Raw genomic sequence first — 26,138 nt, forward strand, 5'->3', positions numbered from 1 at the left:
AACAAATTAAGAGAGCGATTTTTCGGTTTCATTGTCCAAAAATGTTTGCACTTGGGTAGCGCTAAAAGTAGATCGTAGGAATTATTACTTAGAGTTGGCTTAGATAGAATAAAGGCTACTATGTGGACTAAGATGGTCAGGAAAGTGATTCGCCGTAACGACAATCGCCTTCTAAACAATATATTTTGGTAAACACCAGATAGAAGAAAGTCTGTATGACCTAGAAAAATGCATATTATATAATATATTGAACATATACATATTTTGATACCAGTTATTTCTGGGAAGAGAAACAGCTTTATGCGACGAAAATATAGGATGTAACGACAGTAGTCTTACTATATTTTCCTAGGAATATGATAAGATAATATTCATAAAAGAAAATAAATATTTAAAAATATTCCATTTTTATATGACATATGTATCTATACACAAAAAAATTTGTATATCTATAAAAGTATATTCACAAGATAAATCATTTTAACCAGTTAGATGTACAAAAAAACCTTGTTCAGTAATAATCTCAATTGCTTTGCCTGATAAAATAACAATCACTGGGTACATTAACAAACACATAATATGAAGTAAGTACCTAAAAGCATCTTTAATTATTTTTGAACAAAGATTTTTAACATGGGTTCAACTGTGGTGACCATATGTTTATTTGCTTTATTTTCTTCAACTGTTTATTGTAAAGTTACTACAGAACAGGCTGAAAACAAAGTGGGGTGTGCCGTGTGTAGCGATGTGAAATTACGTGTAATTTCAGAAATTGTAAGTTACACGTGTAAAATTACCCAAAAATTACAAACCAGATGTAATTTATGTAACTTATGTAATTTATGTTCATTGTATTAAAAAATCAATTGTTTGCATTCATATTGAATATAATAAACACAAAGTAACTACATACTTATGAAATAAAGAAAAGTGGATAAGAAATACATACAAATAATAAAGAAATGAAAACATAGGTTCTTTAGTTTTGTTTTAAGCGGCTTTTATAAATCACAACTTCCTTTTTCGCAGACAACTGGAGACCTTCTTGTTATAAAACGTCGAAGTTTCAATTGTTTGCTCTTCCAATGAGCCTTGTGTAATTTTTTTTATCTCCGGCAAATCCAGAACTGCATCCTGAAATTAAATAGGAAAGTGTAAACATAGAGAGTAAAAATAATGGGTTTATAATATAATATATACAGATCTAACTACCTTGTTTTCGGCATCTGAAGTATCCTTCTCGACTTCCGTTTTTTTTTGGGGTTGTTCTGTGCCTTTACCCTGAAATTGATAATTTTGGAATATAAACAATAAATATGTATGTGTTTACACTAATTTACCGATTTCATTAAGACGTTTTCTAAAATGTTCACTTTGCTTTGTCTCAAAATGCGTGCTGGTCTCTGTTCCCTAGTTTCCATTCTTTGATCAATTTCATCATCGGTCATTGCAAAGTCAGCAAAATTAAAATCATCGTCGGAATTTCCATTTCCTGTTGTATTTGAATGCCATGATGATATTGTCTGAAAACATAAGATTTATAATTTTTTATTCGAAAACGGTGGAATGCATTGGAAAATCGGAAAAGAAGCAAACTGCATATATCACATGCACATATCACATATCTAAAAAATGCCTAAATTTAAAATTACCTCGTCTAATTCTTCCTCTTCGGAAATATGGTTTTCAATTACTTCTATCTCCTTCTGTAAGTTTCTACCTTCTATCGAAACGTTGTTCTGTACAGTCTCTTCTATAGGATATTGACTTTGTATGTGATGTTGTCGTGAACGTTTCAGCAATTTTGAATTATATTGTATATAATTTAAATTTGCTGCCCTTTGAGTTGTTAGGCGATTTCTTCTCTTCGTATGAATGCTGCTCTGGGAGCTAAAGCTTCTCTCTGTTGCCGCAGAAGTGCACGGCATTGTCAATATCCTGACTGCAACTTTGGAGAGGCATGAATGTCCACAAAATCCTTTCCACCATGTAACCAAAGAGACATTATCGAGTATGTTCCATAAAAATGTTTCGCCAAAAAAGTCTGTTTTAGCTAAATAGTTTCCTAAATCCTCAGTAATCTTTGACACTCCTTCATCACCAATCTCTATCGTGGTCGTGGTTGACATAGTAGTAATGTATTTCATCGCTTCAATCCTTTCGGCTGATGATAAATTTGCACCAACAGACCGAGGGTTTAGTAAGTCTGCGGCAAAATGGATCGGTTGAAGGGCGTATTCCTTCCTTGATATAAATTTATCCATCGCTTCTGTTTTTTCGCAATCCGTTAGTTTCACGCATTCTAAATGAGTAGATATGTTACTACCGATTTTCGCGAAAGTTTCACAAACCAAATGAATTGACGAAGAATCTCCTTCAAGACGTGTTATTGCTTCAGTAATTGGCTTAAGCAATTCAACAAGAGCGCTAGAATTTATCCAGAATCCTTCATCAAGTAAATTTGCTTTTGCGCTGCGTATTCTATCTTGAATTGTTTTATCTGGAGATATTGCTAGACGTTGTAGGACGGACTTGCATTTAGTCAGATCTTGAAGACATTTTACATGTGAACCCCATCTTGTTTTTACAGGTAGGCTAAGAGACACTCCACACTTCATCTCATTTCTTATTTCTGTGAATTGAGCTCTCAGTACTTGACACTGGTTAATAGTTTTAACGATATGTATAATATGTGACAAATGTGTCTCTATTGAAGATAATTTCAAAATATCGCTGCACAATAAATGTAATGTGTGCGCTAAACAGCCGTATGATACAAGATGGGGATACATCTCTTCACATTGTCTCACAGCCTTCCTCATATTCTTTGCGTTATCAGTCACAATAGCGAAAAATTTTTTAGGTCCATACTCCTCCAGAACTTCAACCATTAATTTTGTTATATATTCTGCGGTATGCTTCTCTGCTTTTGTTAGTACTGATTTGACAAATAACGGTTCGGGTGTTGTAACAATGAAATTAATTACACTTTCATTTCGCAAGTTGGACCAACCATCGCATTGCAATGATAAATTGTCAGCTTGCTTAATTTTATCATTAACTTGAACTTCAACTCGCTCGTACTCTTCGGTCAGGAGACGATTTGATAACATATATCTCGATGGTAAGGTGTATGAAGGTCTAATTTTTTTAAAAAACAATTTCCAATCTTCATTCTCGGTAATTGAATGTGGTGCTGAACTGGTGTAAATAGCTCTAGCAAGCAAAATATTCAATTCGTTATTTTGTTCGTGTGTCATTCGATCACAAAATGATTGTATTCTGTTGATTTTTGTGCAAACAGGTGTTTCCACATGAATGTTATCAGAAGCAGATGTTGATGCTGTGGAAACCGTTGATGATGTACAAGCAGCATCAGTGTTATCGTTATCCAATTTTGCCGATGTGATCTTTTTCATGGATGTTTCAAATGGAAATTTAGAGTGATTCCCCTTTGACTTTGGAGTTAAAATATTGAATTTAAGTTTTATCATATGCGGCACATAAGTGCATTGTTGAAGATGAGATTTCATTCTTGTAGCATTTTTTGCATGTACACTCTTGCAAAATTTACACCTCACATTTATGGTCTTTTGATTAGAAGAACCCGCAGGTAACACTTCAAAATAAAGCCAGATATCTGTCTTACGTTTCACCATGTTTTATGACCTAAAAAAAATATTCAGGTAGACTTAAACATTAAGAAGGGAAAAAACATTATTTTTCAAAGTATTTGATGGGCACGAGGGCATAAAAAATTGTTAGGCATCCTTAAATAGAAGAAAGATTAAAATTGAATCTGTGTAACAATTTAATGAAATTCGAATAAGCAGAATACTGGATCGGACAACTACATTATTTTGCCCTCAACGTTATCAAAATTTTTTATTTAGTAAGTTATGTCAGTGTAATTCAATTACACATGCTACATGCACAAGTACCCCCGTTGCTCCTATCATTCTTATAGTTATTGTACAGTAAACTAATCTAAAAAATCGAATAAAACTTGGTAAACCGAATTCAGAATTAAGTACTGTAGCCACATATAAAATGACGCGCGTTAGATTTAACGTACAGTCGATATGCGATAGGCCCGCCCCTGTGTTTCCCAATCTAAGGTTGCTATGGACATCACCGGCACGTGTTTTGCTGTTTGTAGAAATAATATATTTCTTACCTTATAGTTTCTGTGCTTCCTTATAAATAAATGTAAAGTAACCAACGCTGCGTGAATGAATAGAGAAAGAACAGTCGAAAACTAACTTATACATACACATTACACATACAATAACAGAAATGTAAACATAACCTGCCTGACTCAGACTAAGGAACGACTAACGAGCGACGAGCGTAATAGCACCCACTGGTTCGCGCGCGCCGGCACCGGCGCACCGCACTTACGACAATTGCGCGCGCATAAGTTGCCATAATATATGTAATTTTACCAGTAATTACATAAATTACGGTAATTTATGTAAATTTATCATAAGTTACGTTAAATTTCATAAATTACGTAAATTCCAAAAATTACATAAATTACATTAAGTTACGGGTATCATGTAATATTACCGTAAGTTACGTGTAATTTATGTAACGTAAGTTATGTAATTTTACAACTCACATCACTAGCCGTGTGTCATCCATTAGATCAGGATCGAATCAATATCCATTTGGTTCCACATTCTCATGATGATGTGGGCTGGTTGAAATCTTTTGATGAGTACTACTATGGTTGTAAGTATTATTTTGCAATCTTAAAATAATATATTGATTTAATTTTTAATTTTTGTACCAATATTTTTAATTTGTTATTAACGTTGAACACTTATTTTATTTATTTTTTATTTTAAACATATTGTAATTAAAAAAAAACAGTAAATTCGTGTATAAAAGGTATATTTAAAAACCCTCAAAAGGGCCACATCAAAATCGCAGCATAACTAGTTTTCGACTGGTTTACCAGTCATCATCAGTGCTTACCTAAAATGAATATAACCTGCTAAAATAATACAAAGATATTGAAATTTTGACTACGGTTAAAAAAAATTATCAGTTATACTCACGTGCAATGTACATGCTAACCACCAAGATAGTATTTAACAAAAATATTGGGGGTTAAAGCCCAGTAAAAGAAGTCCGTCAAGGAAACATTGGTTTAAAAAGCTACATTAAATATGGATGTTTAAAATATTTAGCTAATCTGTCCTACATTTAGTAGGACAAGTCCTTTTTAGTCCTTTACAAGTTAAAAATTAACCTGTCATATTTAAGACTAAGGTATACAGCATGTTAAAATTAAAAATGATGTAACAACACACTCCATTGTGAAAATTATCATTTAAAATTCATTAAGCTAGTTGCTATAAATAAAAATGTATTCACGTATACTGTAAGCGCAGTTAGGCAAACCACATTACACAAAAGTTCCGTATTCGATAACTAAATTTAGCAACCAAATCCTCCTACCCTCCTACTTCAAACTGATATTCGGCCTTCTGTAATTCTTTTTTATATATGTAAAAATACACCGAAGAAGTTTGACCCATTTAAAATTTAGAAAAATTGGAGTCAAAAAAGGTAAAATTGGGGATTGGAGAGATAAAATTTTCTTGAAATTTCGTCAAATATCTCTTATTCAAAATATCTCTTATCTTTTATTCAAAATATCTCCGAAAATATTAGAGATACAAAAATTATAAAGTATGTATTAAATTGTATCTTTTTTATTAACTAAAATTAACCTTTGCAAAGATTTCCTTTAAAGTGAACATTTAGCGAGGTATAGTTGCTTAAAACCTCTATTTACAAGCAAACAACTTCTTATTCGAGCCCTTTAAACTCACCCTACTTAAAAACTAAGGGATCTTACGGAATTTAATTTACAAATAACTTTATATATAATTTAACTCTTATAGCTATAAGATAGCTCACCAGTTATAGAAAAATACGAAGATCACATCGATCTCGATGTCGATGACTAAAAGATGTCGATGAAGATGACTAAAAAACTATTTGTATTTGTATTTGTAAATTCGTATTATTGTGTAAATTAATGTTTTTGTACGTAATTCTCCTTTTTTTGTATAGATCTATTAAATTACTCATTAAAAATTGCAATGTTATTAAGGATGATTTTTAAGGGTCGAAGTATTATGATATTATATCCTAAAGCATAATACAGTCATTATTTAACCAATCAAAACCAAATTTTACCCATATTAAGGTTTACAATGTTTTATATAATTTTTGAAAATTAGGGGTAGTTTACACCCCTAAATATAATCAACGCCCTTGGGTATGATATAGAATATGAAGTACAGGGTGAGATGATCCTAATCCCAAATTTTTATTCAAATCGATGCAAGCCGAAATCATTCTTTAAGGATAAATATTTTTTTATATATATATAGCTCCAACAAGGGTGGTTTTAAGAGTTGAAATATTATAATAATATATCCTAAAGCATAAAACAATGATTATTTGACTAATAAAAATTAATGTTGACCATATTAAAGTTTAAAATGTTATTTTATAATTTTTTACAATAATTAGGGGTAATTATCACCCTTAAAAAACCAAAAGCGTACAACGGCTCAGTATAGAAAATGTACTACAGGGTAAAATGAGCCTAATTCCAAATTTTTTGCACAAATCGATGCTGGACGAAAAAATTGCGAGGTTTTTCCATTTTTTCAGCTTCATTTCCTGGCCTATATGTTCAAATCATGATAAGTAGTTGAAACGGTCAAAACAAAGAGACGCACAGTCATCAAAAAAGCACGTGAGGTTATACTCGTATAATCATCATTTACTGAATCGATTCAGACATAGTCAACTCAAACTAGTAAAAGTTAAATTAAATTTTTCAAATCAACTTTTACTGCTCGTTTTAGTTGGAGTTGACTCGAACTAGGAATAGTCAACTCTAACTGAGCTTGAACTGTAACATATACAATGAGCATTATACAATTGAGAGTATTTTTCTACTTCCCCAACGAATTTTATATTAAAGACCTAGAAACAAAAGTTCAATGTTTTCAGAATTTTATATTACAAACAAAGCTTCTACTAATACTACAATCAACGAACATAACATTCATCGATCTTTAATAAAAACTAAAATTTAATTTAGCGCAAAAAACAACAAAAAATAACGAAGGCAACAAATAAAATAAACTTACCTCGAGGACTGGAAACGTGCGTCTCACTCGAACTTTCTCGTGCGCTACCGATCGCAAGGGACGAGAGTCGTACAAGACGAGGAGATTTGCAATCCTAGACGACCACTAAACGCCCCGTGTACGGAGGCGTTGACATTGTGCAACGCCACAACGAAGGAACTTGAGCGTTGGGGAGAGACCTACGCGACTGGACTCGAGTCGACCCTTGTGCAGACAGTTTTAATCATTCCAATATTAATACTGTCAAAATAGTTTTTCCATCCCTGTTTGGCATCCTTTTCGTGAATTAGCATTTTATAATTTTTCATATCTATTTTCAGTAACAATATAGGAAGGGTACTGATAAAAAGTAGTGAATAATTATTTATTATTCACTGCTAATACAGTCGAACCCGCTTATTAGAGTACCGGTTATAGGAATATCCCGGTTTGTGGAATAAAATTCGAGGTCCCGAAATGTTTCCATTTACTCTTTAATAAATTTATCCGTTTATTGGAATACGTATTCATAAAACAATACCGTTTATCAGAATAATATTTTTCAGATCGACGAATAAATTTTTACCTACAATTTCGAATTTCCTAAAAATTCAAATTATGTCTTGTACACTAGGCATCAAAATTACCGCACCACCTTAAAAATGAGACATGTTTGATGTCTCGTATTTCCTAAACCTGTTGTTCGATTTTAGTGATTTTTTAGTATGTTATAGCTTAATTCTTCAAGAATACCGTTGTAATAATATTGTTGCTAATCAGGTAAATGTCATTGTATACCGGGTGTAACAATGATAGAGTGTTTTTTCCTCAAAGTTCGAAACTCCCTGTGGAATATTCTAGCATATATAATATTGAAATTAAAACTCAACTGTAGCCTTTCTTAACATTTTGCTTTTTGATTCATTCGCTTCTGTTGGATAAAAGAAAAGTTAGGTGCTTTAACAACTAGCAACGTTCTTTATCAATACAGGGTGTTTCTTAATAAGTGCGACAAATTTTAAGGGGTAATTCTACATGAAAAATGATGATCGTTTGGTTTATAAACATATGTCTGCAAATTCTTCGTGTCCGAGATACGGGATGTTGAATTTTTTTTTACAAACTGACGATTTATTTACTGCTCTAAAACCGGTTGAGATATGCACATGAAATTTGGTACGTTTTAAGAGGTAGTTATTGTGCATTTTTTGTCATACAATTAAGATATTTATATTCGCCATTGACGTGCATACGGGTTATATTACCCAGTCATATTACCCGTATGCACACCAATGGTGAATATAAAATTCTTAATTGGATGCCAAAAAATGCGCAATAACTACCTCTTAGAACCTACCAAATTTCATTTGCATATCTCAACCGGTTTTAGAGCAGTAAATAAATCGTCAGTTTGTAAAAAAAATTCAACATCCCGTATCTCGGAAACGAAGCATTTAGGGACATATGTTTATAAATCAAACGGTCATTATTTTTCATGCAGAATTACCCCTTACAGTTTTTCGCACTTATTTAGAATCACCCTGTATTGATGAAGAACGTTGCTAATTGTTAACGTACCTAACTTTTTTATTATCCAACATAAGCAAATGAATCAAAAAGCAAAATTTTAAGAAAGCCTAAGGCTACAGTTGAGTTTTAATTTCAATATTTTATATACGCTAGAATTCCACAGGGTGTTCCGAATTTTGAGGAAAAAACACACTATCATTTTTACACCCGGTATACAATGACACTTACCTATTTAGCAACAATATTATTACAACATATTCTTGAATAATAAAGTTATAGCATACTAAAAAAGTCACTAAAATCGGACAACAGGTTTAGGAAATACTATACATCAAAAATGTCCCATTTTTATGGTGGTTCGTTAATTTTGATGCTTAGTGTCCTATTGTTTCTCGCCAAGGGCTTCAAAGGCCTGTAGTGCTGTTTATTTATATTATTTGGGTTTGTCAGATAGGTAACAAATATTTTATTGCGTTGTTATGACTACCAATTCAATCGTTTACCGACAAATCCAGTCGTAAAATAATTTCCTCTGTCTAGAAACTATACATATTGCCACCCATTGCATGTTTTAAAATTTTTAAGAAACAATTCGGCCATCTTAATCGCTTGTAAAGTTATAAAACGTTTTCGGGATGGCCAAACCATTGTAAATTTTTCTAATTTATATAATTCAGAGGAACAAAAGTGACTAGTATTTTATGTAACAAAAACACAAGCTACAATTACCGATTATTTTTCAAGACTAAATAAGTAATTTTCTTATTAGATAAGTATATTATGTATTTAATACGAAAATATTTACATAATCTATTGTTATGATCTACTTTTTATTACTTTAATATCACTTAATCTTTATTTGATTACTCCAATTAATTATTTAATCACTTATCCAATTGTCGCAAATCATGCAAAAAAATTAATAAAAAATCTCAGGGTGCCTTTTTATAATACAAAAAAATATCTAAATTATCTTATGTTATACTTATCTTCTCTCGTGGTTTCAGTATCTCTTAGTTGGCTCTAATGGGGAAAAATATTAGGAAAAGGAATTAAATAGAAATATAAAATAAGCATACAGAATTTTATTATCAAAATAAATACTCTAAAAATCGATCAAATTTAAAACCTGTGGACACAGCTGTCCGAATGAAATTTTTACCACTTAAATTTATTCTAGTTAAAAAAACAATATATTGGTTTGTTCCGGATGACTTTGATAAAACAAGCTAAACAAACAAATTTAGGTATTCGCAAATTACCTATACTTCCTATTTACTTTTTGAAATATTGGAATCTTAATTCATATGCTTTTACTCAAAATTTTAGTTTCCGAACATAAAAATATCTTTCACATAAATTGACTGACCTTTTGCTTCACTCACTCTGATGTCTTCTCTTGACCCAAAACAGCTCTCCCTCGTTGACTATGTTAGGCTACCCATCAAAGCCCTCTCCGTTGTCAAGCTTCAAATCTATCAGCATACCAGCACCAATTCTCCAACAAAACACAAACTCCAAAAATTCTCTCTTCTCCTTCTCACAATAATACAGAATCAAAGAGGTATTTCGTCTCAATTTGATCTGTCTCTTGTTCCACTTTTCAGCTCTATTCTCCACTATCAAAACACCCACTGGTACTTGCTATCTAACTATCCACGAAAACGTTGACTGCTCTTCAGCGATGCCAATAACATAATGCGTTCCTCTTTCCAAAACTATCTCAACATTTAAAACAAAACTTTCCCCATTCCAAAGTGCCTAGCCAATCAGAAACATTTATCTCCCCACCTTCTTTTTTTATTTGAAAACAAACAGGCATTCTCTCAAAAATATTCCTACCCAAACTTACGACATTTCGGAAATTAAAATTATCTAAATATTCCTATCATTAAACAAACATATTTAAAATTCCAAACTTTCTTTATCTCAATTTTCTAAGAACTAATTACTGTGGCATGCATAATATAACAAAACACCGTTATAATCTCCAAATACCCTGAACAATTATGGTCTATTCATATCACTTTTTTTCCTAATGTTTTATTTTTCAGGGAAAAACTTACTAACGATAAATCACTTCTTAAAAACTACTTATAATAAATAGTTACAAATCAATGTACAGGGTGGATCAAATTTATGTGCCCGCGTTATATTAGAAAAATTAAAATTTTTATTCTATCTTTGATTGATAGATTGATCCACAATACTATATATTGCATACATTTCATATTAATTACTGTATGCATCCACATAATATATTGTAATTTAGTTTTTTAATAAATACGTTACGCTATTGCAATATTGACATAAAAAGACCTAAAACTATATACATAATATTAACATAGTATGTACTATTATTACGTATATTCGGTAGGTATACTTATTACGGCTAGCCACCAATGATCGGTTATTAGAATATCTCGGTTATAAGAATATTTTTGCTTGGCGCGAAGGCTATTCCAATAAGCGTGTTCGACTGGAGTGCATAACGTACATAATTTTAAGCGTGGACAAGAATAGGTGTTTATTTTTTATATAATTTTAGTGAAGGTATATGCTACTACAACACCCATAGCAGTAAAAAATATAATAACGTCCGTAGTAGAGGAGTTGCAGAGAAATAAGGACAGAAGGTAAGGCTTTTTAGTATTGCTTGTTTTATTAAATTTAAACAAACATCTTTTAAACGTGTCTTTTCATTAGATAAATATTTAACATAATACAGATAAATCTCGAAGACTAGTCAAATAAGAACTGTAGAAAATATGAAAATTAAATTGGTAAATGTATAATTGAAGTTAAAGAAAATGGTTCCACAAGTTATACACAAATCGATTACCTGAAATTGGTGTTCTGTAGAATTCGGATAACACGCAGAACAAAATGTGACTACTCAATTTATCACTTGGATCCTGGATCATCATCATCAGTAGCTCGACAGCCCTTTTTGGGTCCTGGCTTGTTCTAGGATTTCCCGCCATTCTGTTCTGTTCCTTGCTTTGTTCTTCCAGTGGGTAATCTCAAGTGTTTTCAGATTTTGTTCCACTTGTTTCATGTATCTAAGTTTGGGTCTGCCCTTTGACTTTCTCCCTACTGGTGTTTGCTTCATTATGTGTTTTGGTGTTTCGGTCTCCAACATTCTTTCAACATGGCCCATCCAGCGCAGACGTCCGATCTTTATGGATGTTATGACGTCGGGTTCGTTGTATGCTGCGTATAGTTTAAAATTATATCTTTTGCGCCATACGTCATTTTCTTTCACCCCCTTATATATGTGTCTAAGGATTTTTCGTTCAAACGTACCTAATAAGTTCTCATCGCTTTTCGTCAGTGTCCATGTCTCTGATCCATATATAAGGACCGGTTTTATCAGGGTTTTGTATATTTTGCATTTGACTTTTCTCGTGATGTTGTTAGATCTTAGATGTTTAATGAGTCCATTATATGTATTATTAGCAATATGTATTTTTCTCTTAACTTCTTCGCAGACATTGTTATCCGCGGTAACTAGTGAACCTAGATATGTAAAATTTTTGACGCTTTCGATGTTATAGTCTCCTATTGTCAGATTCTGTAGGTTTTTTTGGTCTGTCGATTTGCTGGCCTTCATGTATTTGGTTTTTATTTCATTAATATTTAGGCCACTGTTTTGTGACGCTCTTTCTATAGCATTAAATGCTTCTATCATTTCTCATTTGCTTCTAGCTATGATATCAACATCATCGGCAAATGCCAATATTTGTACACTTTTTGTTATTATTGTTCCTCTGGTGTTGACTTTTGACTCTCTAATTATTTTCTCTAATGTGATGTTGAATAGAATACCTACAGTCTACAGGATAGGGCATCTCCCTGTATAGGCCCGTTCTAACATGAATTGTATCTGTTAGTGCGTTTTGAATTCGAACCCTGCTTTGCACTTTAAGTGTTTCTTTTACTATATCAATGAGATGAGTTGGAATATTAAACTCTTTCAGGGCGTTGATCAGAAATTCTCGATGGATACTATCATAGACACTCCCAAAGTCAATAAAGAGATGATGTGTTTCTATATTAAATTCACTAGTCTTTTCCAAGATTTGTCTCAAAACGAAGATCTGATCTATTGTGGACTTCTGCCTGCAGAAACCACATTGATACCCTCAACTATTTGTTCCGCATATGGTCTCAATCGCTCATCCTGGATGAGCCATGGATCGCTTGGATCCTGGATCCTTCCATGAAATTCAAGCACTCGCGTGATGGACCGTCAGTTCATGAAAGGCGAAAGTTTTTATAGTTCTACCGTTGAAGGCTGGAAACGAACTCGTTTCTTGTGTGCTAAAGGTATGGTGGTACTGAGGGTTGTTATTCCCGATGATGGGGTTGATTTGTTAAAACACTATTTACCAGAATATATTTATTTGGAACACTAAATACGACAGTAATTAGTTGGTGGACAACGTCTCTGATCTAACCACGTCGAAGTCTAAATAATGAATAATCTCTTCTTTACTTTCTCCGTATCTATAAATAAATCGTAATTGTTTTGTTATTATTGACTACACCTGAATGTGACCGTGAAAATACCAATAGTAACATAATTGCTGACTCCGTTGTCTTCAAAACGAGTGGCCTACATTGCAGAAGCAATGTCACCCATTTACGTAATGTAAACAGTACATGTAAATAATATTTGTTTGAGACTTTAAAAATTAAATCGATATGGATTACTCTTATTTTTTGGATGCTAATATAAATCCTGTAAAAAGGTACTCATTGGAGCATGCCAATTTAGATACCTATAGTATTTTTACTACAAAAGCAAGATGATTACGTAGGTCAAAATTTTTTACGTATGAGCACTGTCAAACATTAGAATGTAACTTTTCATCATGGCCACGTTTATGTCATTACTTGTCAGAGATATTTTTCTTTGTTTTTGTTTACTATAAAAATAATATCTATAATTATTTATTCTAATTAATGATGTCAATTGGTTTTCATTACTTGCTGAAATATATTAATTAGCAACAATATTATCATTGTGTAGGTATAATCATTAAAATAGATTATTTCACAGCATAATTGACCGCAACCAGCAACACTGAACTGTCATTTGCGTTTGAATGTATGAGTAGTGTACGAATGTCTAAAATATTTAACTAAAATTATTATTTTTTGAAATATTTAACTTAAATTATTTTAGAAAATTTATATTATTGATGATAATAAATTTTTTGGTTATTTAATTAATATAATTCTAAAATTCTCAATGTAATCGGGATTACTTTTTCTTTATTAAAATATTATGTGGACGCTTATACAAGATCGGGCAGTTCCGTGTTGGTGTTGTATTTTAGCTGTGCTGCACAAATTTCAATTTTAGAGTTGATGTTATGGAATATCATTATTTTCGTTAACATTAACAAATATTTTGGAATATGATTAATATATTTCGGCAATTGATGAAATCCGATTGACATCATTAATTAGAATAAAGAATTATAGATATTATTTTTATAGTAAACAAAAACAAAAAAAAATATCTGACAAGTAATGACATTAACGTGGCCATGACGAAAAGTCACATTCTGTTTTGACAGTGCTTTTACGTCAGAAATTTTGACCTACGTACTCTTGCTTTTGTAGTAAAAATACTATATATGAGTAAAGCGATTTGTACGTGTGGAGGAATAAAAATTGATATCGAGCGTTTATTTAAATTAGAAGACACACAAGGTTATTTTGCATCATTTTTTAAAGAGGGCAGAGAAAAGCAACTAAATATAATTATTAAATTATCTAAAAACTTATTCTATCCGAAATGAATTAAATATTAGAATGACATTCAATATAAAATAAAGAAATTAGGATTCCCGAACAATAGTATTTTTATGATATTCATAAATTAACCTTCGCTTGTCCACTACTAAACATAGACCTTTCTCCTCATAATATTCCATATGTTTCCATTTTGTGCCTCTTGAGTCCAATTCCTATGGCAATCGTCGATCCAACGTGTTGGTAGATGACCTTTGATTCGGTAGGCATCATCTCTTGGTATCCATTACAGTATCCGCTTTGTCCACCTGTTACCTATCATTCGAGCCACTTGACCTGCCCAGTTCTACTTCAGTGTTGCTATTCTATCTACAGCATCAGCCACTTCTGATCCTCGTCGTAACTGACGCTTTGATATCTTGTCTCCCAGCCCAACATAGTAGTACGTTATTTAAAGGTAAAATATTGCAAAACCTCTAAATTTTAAAGAACTGCTTGGATTGACATGAAATTTGGCATACACATAGCTAACAAGTCAAAGAAAAAAAGTGATATTGTGCCGATGTGTGCTTTTGAACTAGGGGTGAGTTTCACCCCCTTTTAGGGGTGAAAAATATATGTTCGAAATAAGTCCGGAAATGGATAAAATGACTAAATCTAAGCAACTTTTGTTCTATAAAGTTTTTTCACCAAGTTAATACTTTTCGAGTGATTTGCGAGTGAATATGTTAATTTTTCTACAAAATAACCACGTTTTTAGACGGTTTTTCGCAAATAACTCAAAAAGTAAGTATTTTGCCAAAAAACCCATTCTTAACAAAAATATAGCACGTAAAAAAGTAAAAAACTTGGTGTAAATATTATGTCACGGTACCTATTAGAAGCAGAGTTATACCTAATGAAAAATAGGTTCATACTCGTCAAATTCCAAATCGTATATTTTAACGTGCCATAACCAAAAAACGAAGCACTTTTTTGGGGAAAACTATTTAACTTTTTTAAAGTGTTTAAAAAATGCATTTTTTTTTTATTTTTTAGCATCAAAAGTAAACAAGTTACCCTTGTTGGTCCTTACGCAAAATAAAGTTGGTCCTTTTTTTTAAGAAATCGTGGAAATAACCCTTTAATTAGCATTTCCAATGAACTTAATTGTTATCACTTCACAAGTATTTTACTCGCGTATGTATTGATCATAAGATCTGCAACTTTCATCCGTTCAAAGTCCTTATTTTTGAAAGAGCTGTAGTTAAAAGGGCTTGAAAGAGTTACTTATCACGAGTGTATGCAAATTTAGAAACACCGAATCTTGACCAATTTTTGTATTACAGAAAAACAAAATAATACAAAATATTCAGAAAAGTAAAGCCGACTTTTTTTATTGTTTAAGAATTTTGGTACCTCTAACAATTTTTAAGTTATTTTGAAAAAAAATATTTTTTTTGTTTTAAAATTAAAATTAAAATGTTAATTAAAATTTTTAAAAATTTTACTTTAAAACCAAATTTTTCTCAAAAATAAGCACTTTGACTCGATGAAACTTACAGATCATATAAACACAATATAAGTAAAGTAGCTTGTGAAGCGGTAACGATTAATTTCATTTAAGTTGCTAATTGGGGGGTGATCTTTCTGATTTTTTTGACAAAACAAAAGGTACCAACTTGCTTACATTTGATGCTAGAAATTTTTTTTTATAAAAACAGAAATAAAGCTTTTTTAAACACTTTAAAAAAGTTGTACTGTGTTTTTCCCAAGAATGCTTCATTATTTTGATATTTCACATTGAATTATTCTATTTGGAATTTTTCTAATATGAACCTATTTTTCATTAGCTATAACTCTGCTTTCGCTAGATATAGAGACTTAATATATTCACCATTTTTTAAAATTTTTTATGGCAATAGTTTTGCTAAGAATATTTTTTTTTGACAAAATGCTTACGTTTTGAATTATTTGCGAAAAACCGTCTAAAAACGTGGTTATTTTGTTGAAAAATGAACATTTTCACTTGCAAATAACTCAAAAAATAAAAACAACACTTTTTTTCTTTGACATGTTAGCTATGCACATGTCAAATTTCATGTCAATTCAAGCGGTTCTTTAAAATTCACAGCAAAAACCGTGAAAGAATGTACTATAGCACGATCCATCTCCTTCTGAGCTACACGGATCTTTTGCACTGTTCTCTGTCATGATCCTCATCCTCCTCCTCCATCATCTGCCCCTGTTCATTTCTTAATTTGTGGATTTTTTTTTTCAATGGACATGTTCTGTCTGGGTTCTTTTAAGCTGTTGTTTTCTTCTATTACTCTAGTTATTTTATCGTATTGTATCGTCTCAGATCCTTTCGAACATCATTTTTAATATATTACTCAGAGCCGGAGTTAAGGTAGTGGGGGCCCCTGGGCAAAATTGGTGTGGGGTACCTCCTAATTAAAAAAATGTTGATATAATTTTATAAATATAATTTTAAATAATAAAAAGTACAAGAGATGTAACTTGTTAAAGTACAATATTAAAAATGATAGTAAGATTGATAGTAAGATTGAAAATTTCTTGATTATGTGGGACATATCTAGTTGCATTAAGACATCGTGGCCAATGCTCATTGTAGTGAGATCATTCAAACACTCTTGGCCCATCATAGACGGAAGTCGATTTTTAATTAACTTAAATTTTGAGAATGATCGCTAACCACTGCAGTTAGTATCACAACCAAATATGAACAAAGCGTCACCTCAACATTATTTGGAAAAGCATCATTCAAATTCTTTTCTTTTAGCAGTTGGTACATTTTAAGTTATTTGCTTATATTTGATGAGCTTTAAACGGATTGAAGGATCTTACAAACTGTACCAGATGGACACATAAGTTTTCATCTAAATCATTGCTATAAATGTTGGTAAGTTGATGATAATGTTGGTGAGTGAGCTTCAATTTCATTGAGAGTTAAATTTTCCAATTTTCCCCAAATTGATGTAAAAATCCAAAATTGGAATGAATGGATTCATATGCAGAAAGCCTATGACAAAGAGGTAATGCAGTGACTGAAATTTTGAGTTCTAAACTTATCTGATGTTCTCATATCTTTCGAAATTGTCACGTCTTGACTGTATAATTTATTTAAGTGTTCTAAGTGCTGCCATTCCTGAATTAAGGTCAATATTTGGATCTTGAAGAATAATCTTGTTTGTCTTCCCTAATATCTTCTCTGTTTCGAGTAAACACATTCGATTATAGGTACAGTGGAACCCCGCTAAGTCGGCCTCCGATAACCCGGAAGTCCGGCTAACCCGGACCGATTTTCATCAGACAAACATTTCAACAATAAAAACCTAATATTGACAATCGAAACTGACTGAAATTTTTACCAAGGAATGAACAATACTGTATATTTATAACTGTACATAATTCACATGTACTGTGCATAATGTATTTCATGTTTTTGCAATAATAATGGAGTTTATCTCTAAGGATACTGTATTTTATTAATTTTTAGTATATTCTACGGCTAACCCGGATTTTCGATAACCCGGATCGGCCGCGGTCTCGAAAAATCCGACTTATCGAGGTTCCACTTTACAAAATATTTGCAATGCTACGAGTTTTAAATTGTTGCTCATAGTCTTCCGAAATTTTGGATAATGCTCCTTTAATCTTATTATAACCTTTAACTAGTCCTTTTGCGATATTACCTCCATGACCATCTACTTAGTAGTATTTGCTCTTTTAGTCGCTAAAAGACGCAGCTTTTAAAGATTCTGTTAAGTTGTATCTATATGTAGAGGAAGTGAAAAATACAAGAAATTCTAAGAAATTATTATTATCTAGTGATATGAACTGAATAATATTTTGACTTCTTAATCCTTGAAACTATTTCATTTAATACGTTTTGACCCATCGGATGTACAATTTCCTCACATATAGTTGATAAAAGATAGTTGACATGTCCGCTTCCAGGATTTGAATATTTATTAATATGGTGCTTCAATAATTAATCATATTCAGCTAATAACAGGAGTATTCCCAAATAATTTTCATTTTGTGATGAATTCGACAACTCATTTTCGCTGCGAAATGCTAAATCTTGTTCACAATAGTATATTGTGCAACAAGTGCAGAAAGGTACTAATTTCTCACGAGTTTGAAAAGTTGCGTTACGAGCGCAAGCGAGTGCCGCAATTCAAACGAGTGAGAAATTACCTTTCTGCACGTGTTTCACACTATACTTTTTCTACAAGCACAGTTTTTCCTAAAAATAAAAATCACAATTTCCAAACGACGATTAATTATAATAGGTACCTATGTGATAAATTTTAAACTGTATTTAATTAATACCTACTAATCAATTTAAATTCCTTATATCTAAATAAATTGCACAGAAATCAGTTAAAAAATTAATGCACTGCCTTAATTTGTTTAAATTTAAACAATTATTACACATTATTGACATTATATTTATGCAGTCACGGATTTACACAAAACCTACTTCATTCGACGTCTCTTGCACAGGTTGCTAAATCCTTATTGGTTATTTGATAATTATAAAATGTTTAATAAGAATAAAATTGTAAAATAAAACAGTTGTAACATCCATAATTTAGTTTCTATGCTATAGTTAAATATAATAATTGTCTTATAGGTTATATATTTGTCTAAAGTTTAACCACGGATGTAAACAGAATATAACGTTACTCAGAATGCGGTAGTCCACGGATGTAAACAGAATATAACGTTACTCAAAATGAGGTAGTCAACTGTGCAGAAAAGAACTTTGCGGCACAGAAACGTCACTTTGCGGCACAGAAACGTCACTTTTCTGCACACTAATGTCAAATATCTTATACTGTGAGAAAATATCAAGTTTGCTAACATAAAACCGTGCAGAAAAGTGCACTTTGAATAGTGGTTGTAGAAAAATAAACTTTATAACACTAAAATTAGTCTTTGAGTTACCATTTTCCAATAATGCTTTATTTCTTCGGCCTGTTTTGCTATTTCAGTATCAATAAGCCCAATTCTTTCGTGTGCTTTAGACATTTCGTGATCTATAAGCCTACTATCTGCATGTTTCCAGTCACAAAATCCTCTGCGGCTAAAATGTGTACGAACACTAGATAAGAACTTACAAACTAAGAAATACACTCACCCGGTGGAAGGTGAAAAACATAACCATGAACAATGTATTATATTATCACTCCTACCCTCCTTCATTTTACACTTGTCATACATTGTCGAGTTTCTGTCTCTCCTGCCAATATCTGTTTAAATGAACCTCTTATGTTTGGGGCTTTGTGGGGGCCCCCAAAATGTGGAGGCCCCAGGCCGCTGCTCGGCCTGCCACCCTTAAATCTGGCCCTGATATTATTGATGCTGTAATTTTTAATATTACTAATGTTATAATACTACGGTGTTTGATATCTTTTCTGTTGGGATCGAACCTAACACATTTTGGCAAACATAAGCCACGTTTAATATTATGCATATACACCTAGTGTAGGAAACAGAGGTTGAACCTTGCAAAATGGACACAAGTCCGGTTTTATTTTTTTTTCTGGTAGATCAAGGGGTGCTTATTATAAGACTAACTTTTTCTGAAAAAATTTCGCACCGTAACCCCCCTTTTCACCCCTTTAAAGGGGGTAATTTGTGGTTTTTGCGGAACGTAGCCATTCCTGTACCTTTTACAAAAAATTATTTTTATAGAAATATGAAGATGACTATATTTTCTACGATTTATTACCCGACAGCATATGTCTATCATACACCGTTTAGCGGGGGTGGCGCCCCAAAGTTGACAAGTTTTTAAAAAAGATGTTTTTAAAAAAAATATATTTTTCCCTAACTGTAACGGAAATTAAGAAAAAGTCCTGCGACAATTTTTCACAAATAAGTGACTGATTTTTTGGTATAGGTTTCACTTAAGGGGAAATTGCCCTATTTTTAATTACAGGGTGTTACATTTTAAAAAACCACTTTTTATACCATCTGAACCGTTTATGCTAGAGTAAAAAGACTTTCAGAGATTACCCACGTACTGGTGCTATTTACAAATTTGTATGATCTACCCCCATTTTTTTCTCGGAACCACCCAAAAAAAAAGAATAATTAATAAATAAAGTGATTTTCTTAAAATCCTTTACACACAATGCCCTTTATTAATATGCTTCATATATCATTTTGTGCACGTTATTATTACCCATGCATGGACACCAAAAGCGATTTCCTAGTGCAACCCCTGTAGCCAAAAAAAAAAAAAATAAATAAAATGGGGGTTGAATTTTTTTTGTTGTTTTTTGCTTTTTGATCCATATGGGCATATGCTTCATCAATTCTGCTTTTCAAAAATATATATGGTTATTGCAACATTCCTGCGGAAACCACCCCTATCCTTGAAAATATACTGCAGAAACTACCCCTATCGCTTGGCGAGCATATTTTTACGATTTTCTCATTACCTATGCATTATTTTTAAACAAAACTTATACAAGGTTAAAGACCACTATTATCTCTAAAAATTAGGTCCTATTCATTTTTTCGTGTAAGCAACCGTTACGGCACAGTGGCGCCGTAAACTTCGTGATATGCTTTGGCGGGCTCCAGTTTTTGTTTTTTATTTCGTCACTTGTTCGTTACAAATTATGACCTATACACATTTTACATTCTTTGCCCCCCAAAGCCACAGTGCTGGCCCAAAATCAATTTTTGCATATTTTCGCCACCTACACGCATTTTATTTCATTAATGCTACCTTAATAGCACAATATTCACCCTTAAGTGGTCGCTAAGCAGTGGCGGATCCAGGGAGGGGTGATGGGGGCGATCACCCCCCCCTCTCATACCCAAAGTGATATTATATTTAAAGATTATAAAAATATTCATTTATTTTTATAGAAATTTAGCCAATTGGCACCCCCCTTAACGATGCTGGATCCGCCACTGTCGCTAAAACATAAAAAGTACGCCATCATTATAAAAATAATAATATAACTATTTCTATAAAAATAAATGAATATTTTTATAATCTTTAAATATAATATCACTTTTGGTTTGAGAGGGGGTGATCGCCCCCATTACCCCTCCCTGGATACGCCACTGCTTAGCGACCACTTAAGGGTAAGTATTGTGCTATTAAGGTAGCATTAATGAAATAAAATGCGTATAGGTGGCGAAAATATGCAAAAATTGATTTTGGGCCACCACTGTGGCTTTGGGGGGCAAAGAATGTAAAATGTGTAGAGGTCATAATTTGTAGCTTACACTGTGTTGTTTTCTTTTACATAAGTACTTTATCAATAAAACAAACAAGTGACGAAATAAAAAACAAAAACTGGAGCCCGCCAAAGCATATCACGAAGTTTACGGCGCCACTGTGCCGTAACGGTTGCTTACACGAAAAAAATGAATAGGACCTAATTTTTAGAGTTAATAGTGGTCTTTAACCTTGTATAAGTTTTGTTTAAAAATAATGCATAAGTAATGAGAAAATCGTAAAGATATGCTCGCCAAGGGATAGGGGTAGTTTCTGCAGTATATTTTCAAGGATAGGGGTGGTTTCCGCAGGAATGTTGCAATAACCATATATATTTTTAAAAAGCACTATTGATGAAGCATATGCCCGTATGGATCAAAAAGCAAAAAACAAAAAAAAGTTTCAACCCCCATTTTATTTATTTATTTTTGGCTACAGGGGTTGCACTAGGAAATCGCTTTTGGTGTCCATGCATGAATAATAATAACGTGCACAAAATGACATATGAAGCATATTAATAAAGGACATTATGTGTGAAGGATTTCAAGAAAATCACTTTATTTATTAATTCTTCTTTTTTTGGGGTGGTTCCGGGGAAAAAATGGGGGTAAATTATACAAATTTGTAAATAGAACCAGTACGTGGGTAATCGCTGAAAGTCTTTTTACTCTAGCGTAAACGGTTCAGATGGTATAAAAAGGGGTTTTTTAAAATGTAACACCCTGTGATTAAAAATAGGCTAATTACCCTTAAGTGAAACCTATACCAAAAAATCAGTCACTTATTTGTGAATACTTGTCGCAGGATTTCTTCCTAATTTCCGTTACAGTTAGGGAAAAATATATATTTTTTAAAAACATCTTTTTTAAAAACTTGTCAAATTTGGGGCGCCAGCCCCGCTAAACGGTGGATGATAGACATATGCTGTCGGGAAATAAATCATAGAAAATATAGTCCTCTTCATATTTCTATAAAAGAAATTTTTTGTAAAAGGTACAGCAAGGGCTACGTTCCGCAAAAACCACAAATTACCCCCTTTAAAGGGGTGAAAAAGGGGGTTCCGGGGCGAAATTTTTTCAGAAAAAGTTAGTCTTATAATAAGCACCCCTTGATCTACCAGAAAAAAAATAAAACCGGACTTGTGTCCATTTTGCAAGGTTCAACCTCTGTTTCCTACACTAACACTAGTTTAGATTGTTCTTTTAACTGTAGATATATTCAAGTGGAGACAGCTTTCTTTTACAAATGGTGGAAAGAACAAGACGAAACTATGCGACGTGCATTCAAAAATCTTGTGGATAATGGACATCTCGAAATAGTTAATGGAGGATGGAGCATGAATGATGAAGCTTGTACCAATTATCAATCAACTATCGACCAATTTACTTTGGGATTCAGGTAAAAAATGTTGAGACTAGGTAGAAAATTTTTTATTTTTGAAGTTATACTTCTTTACGGGCGTAATGACGGTGAAATTTTATATGGGAAAACCTAGCGACCGGGCGCATGCGCATTATAACTTTGTTCTGATTGGATGTTCAAATGACATGTCAAAAATTATTCAATATGGTGGCTGTGGCACAGCTGTAGTTAGATTATTTATGGTTGTTGCGTTTTAAAATTTGTGTGAAAAGAAACAACAAACAAAAGTTAGTTAATAGTTATACTGCCTTTTTAAATAGTTTTCATATACCTATATTTTTGGACTTTTGGACTATTTTGGACAAGGAAAACTCATTCTAATTTGGTAAGTACCTAGTTTTTATTATAATCATATTGTAATTATACATTTGGATTAGGTTGAAATACATACATTTATTTTCTCAAGAATGCGGATTTTAGAGAGAAATCCCAAATTAGGTTCGATTTTTATTTTTAAATTATGATTTTTTGGCGTAGATTGATTTATCTAGTAGGTATGTAATGCTTTGATTTACATACTTAATTTGATTACCAACAAAAGTTCTACCAATCTTCATCTAATATATTGGTTTCTTACTGTTTTGTTATATTTTTATATTTTCTTCCACAAAATTTAAACTACATAATTTTCAAAACAATTGTCAAACAGTAAAACGTTCAGTTACCGTATTTTTCCACATGATAAATAATGTGCGATTGGACGAGTGAGTCTACGCTTCGATTAAGAGTCAAAGCGGCACGAAATTCAAGGGTTCAATTCCCGATGCAAGTTTTATTTTTTTATTTTTTTATGCATATTATGATTGTAAGTATATTTGTTATATAATTTTTTTTTTTCAGCAAATGCGTATTTAAAATTTTTGCCAACAATTATTATCGTCCAGAAATCATTTTTTCTTTGTGGCATTTTTCAATGTGTTTGTGTGCGTTTTATTCTTTTATTTTTTTAAATTTTTGGTATAGTCTTAAAAATCACATAATATGTAGTAGAAGTATAACTTCTTACGTGCGTACAAAGTACACACACATTCTTGTTTTTTTCAGATAATACCTGTAAACTTTTTACGAGGCTTCTTTAATTGTATAACGATTCAAAAATCCTGCAAGTTTTAATTCATGCATTTCAATTCCCATTCTATGTAAGGTTATGATGTGCCTTACATACAGGGTGAGTTTTTAGTGCGGGATCGGTCGATAATTCCATTATGGTATAGAATATCGAAAAAAATTATTTAGAAAAAATGTAGGTAATGATATTCTCTAGGCTTATTAAATATGTCCATTTCTACAGGGTGATCAATAACTGCGTGGTATATCAAAGATATTATTTTTTAAATGGGACACCCTATATATTTTTTCATATTTATATTACTCCCATAATTGTTGTTCATATAATATAGGGTTTTGCATTACTATACAGAGTATTAAACAAGTTATGCCATTTTTATTTCGAAATCCCTATGAGATTAACACCATGTATATAAAAAAGTAATTCGTAAAAAATAATTTGTTTTACATAATAAGATAAACAATATACCGTAGTTTTTAAGTTAAGTTAAATTGAAATCATTGACAACTATTTGTATACAGGGTGAACCAAATTACGATTTTTATAATTTTTTTTAAATGGATCACCCTATATTTTATCTTTTCAAAATTTTGCATTTGTGATACTCTTTCATTTATAGCATTCCCTATACCTAAACTTATTACTTTCCGAGATATTTTAAGTTGTCTTCAAATTTTGGGAATACATTTATTTTTTCTTGTAGAAATAAGTTAGTATTGAGTGATAATTAAACAAAATTATTTTTATTCAATAAATAACTAACACAAAATATAAACCATAACAATATGCAGTGAATGTACCAATAAGTGTGATATTAATAAATTATCATATTTCCCTAATATACAAGAATCGTATAGTTCCAAAAAAATTTTTTCTTGTATATAATAATATAACAAGATTATTTTTAATCAATAAATAACTCACATAAAACATAAATCAAAACAATACACAACTGATGTAACATTTTTTAGATTGTTATATCAGCAGTATTCTAAGCCAAGCAGATTTTAGTAAAACATTCAATTTTATAAGCACTTTTAAACTGCAAAACAAAATTACGGTTTTCTCAATTTTTTTAAATAGATCACCCTATATTTTATTTTTTAGAAATGTATTTATGATACTATTTCATTTTTCTATAGCATCTCCTATACCTAAACTTCTTAGTTTCTGAGATATTTTTATTTTTCTTCATTTGCCGGAAATACATTCAATTTTTAATAAGTAGAAATAACTTTACAAATAAGTATTGTGTAATAATATAACAAATATTTGCATTTAATCAATTTCTAACAAAATATATAAACCATAACAATATTTAATGAATGTACCAATTAACGTGATGTTAAGGATATAAGTCTAAAGTAAATGTTGAAAATGTCCACGCTCAACGTCTACGCAATTTTGTAACCGATATTCAAATGACCGAGCCACATTTCTCAACATTTTTGTAAGTTAATATTATTAAAAGCTCCTCTTATTCTATTTTTTATATCACCAGGCGTTGTTGGATGCTTCTGGTATACAAGGTTTTTTTTATATAGCACCACATGAAAAAATCAATTTTGGAAGAACTGGAGGACCGTCGTCGTGTAAAACCTCAACCTTCAAAAAAATGTGGGCCAATCAAATAATCGCAAACAATAGCACCTATAACATTTATAGATCACCTAGTTTGACTACAAGTGTTAAAAAAGTGTTGCATATTGTTTTGATTTATGTTCTGTGTGAGTTGTTTATTACATAAAAATAATCTTGTTATATAACTACTCACAAGACATTTTTTTTTGTAGGAATTTTACGATTCTTGTATATTAGGGAAATATGATAATTCCTTAATATCATATTTATTGATACATTTATTGCATATTGTTATGGTTTATATTCTGTGTTAGTTATTTATTTAATTAAAATAGTTTTGTTATTTTATCACTCAATA

The 26,138-nt window shown here is 31.7% G+C and overlaps 1 protein-coding gene across 2 annotated transcripts in view; it reads left to right on the top strand.

The window, feature by feature from the left end:
• Positions 1-214: 214 nt before the first annotated feature.
• LOC114332063 (lysosomal alpha-mannosidase) overlaps positions 215-26,138 on the top strand; it is a 110,884-nt gene continuing 84,960 nt past the window's right edge. Inside the window, exons 1-4 of one of the 2 annotated variants that reach the window (XM_050662536.1) lie at positions 593-732; positions 4,629-4,734; positions 11,239-11,326; positions 22,921-23,106. In XM_050662536.1, coding sequence (XP_050518493.1) covers positions 634-732; positions 4,629-4,734; positions 11,239-11,326; positions 22,921-23,106 — 479 coding nt within the window. In that variant the 5' untranslated portion in view covers positions 593-633. The other variant, XM_050662537.1, reaches the window with a different exon arrangement.

The sequence above is a fragment of the Diabrotica virgifera genome, chromosome 9 (genome assembly GCF_917563875.1).
Source record: "Diabrotica virgifera virgifera chromosome 9, PGI_DIABVI_V3a".
Lineage (NCBI taxonomy): Eukaryota > Metazoa > Arthropoda > Insecta > Coleoptera > Chrysomelidae > Diabrotica > Diabrotica virgifera.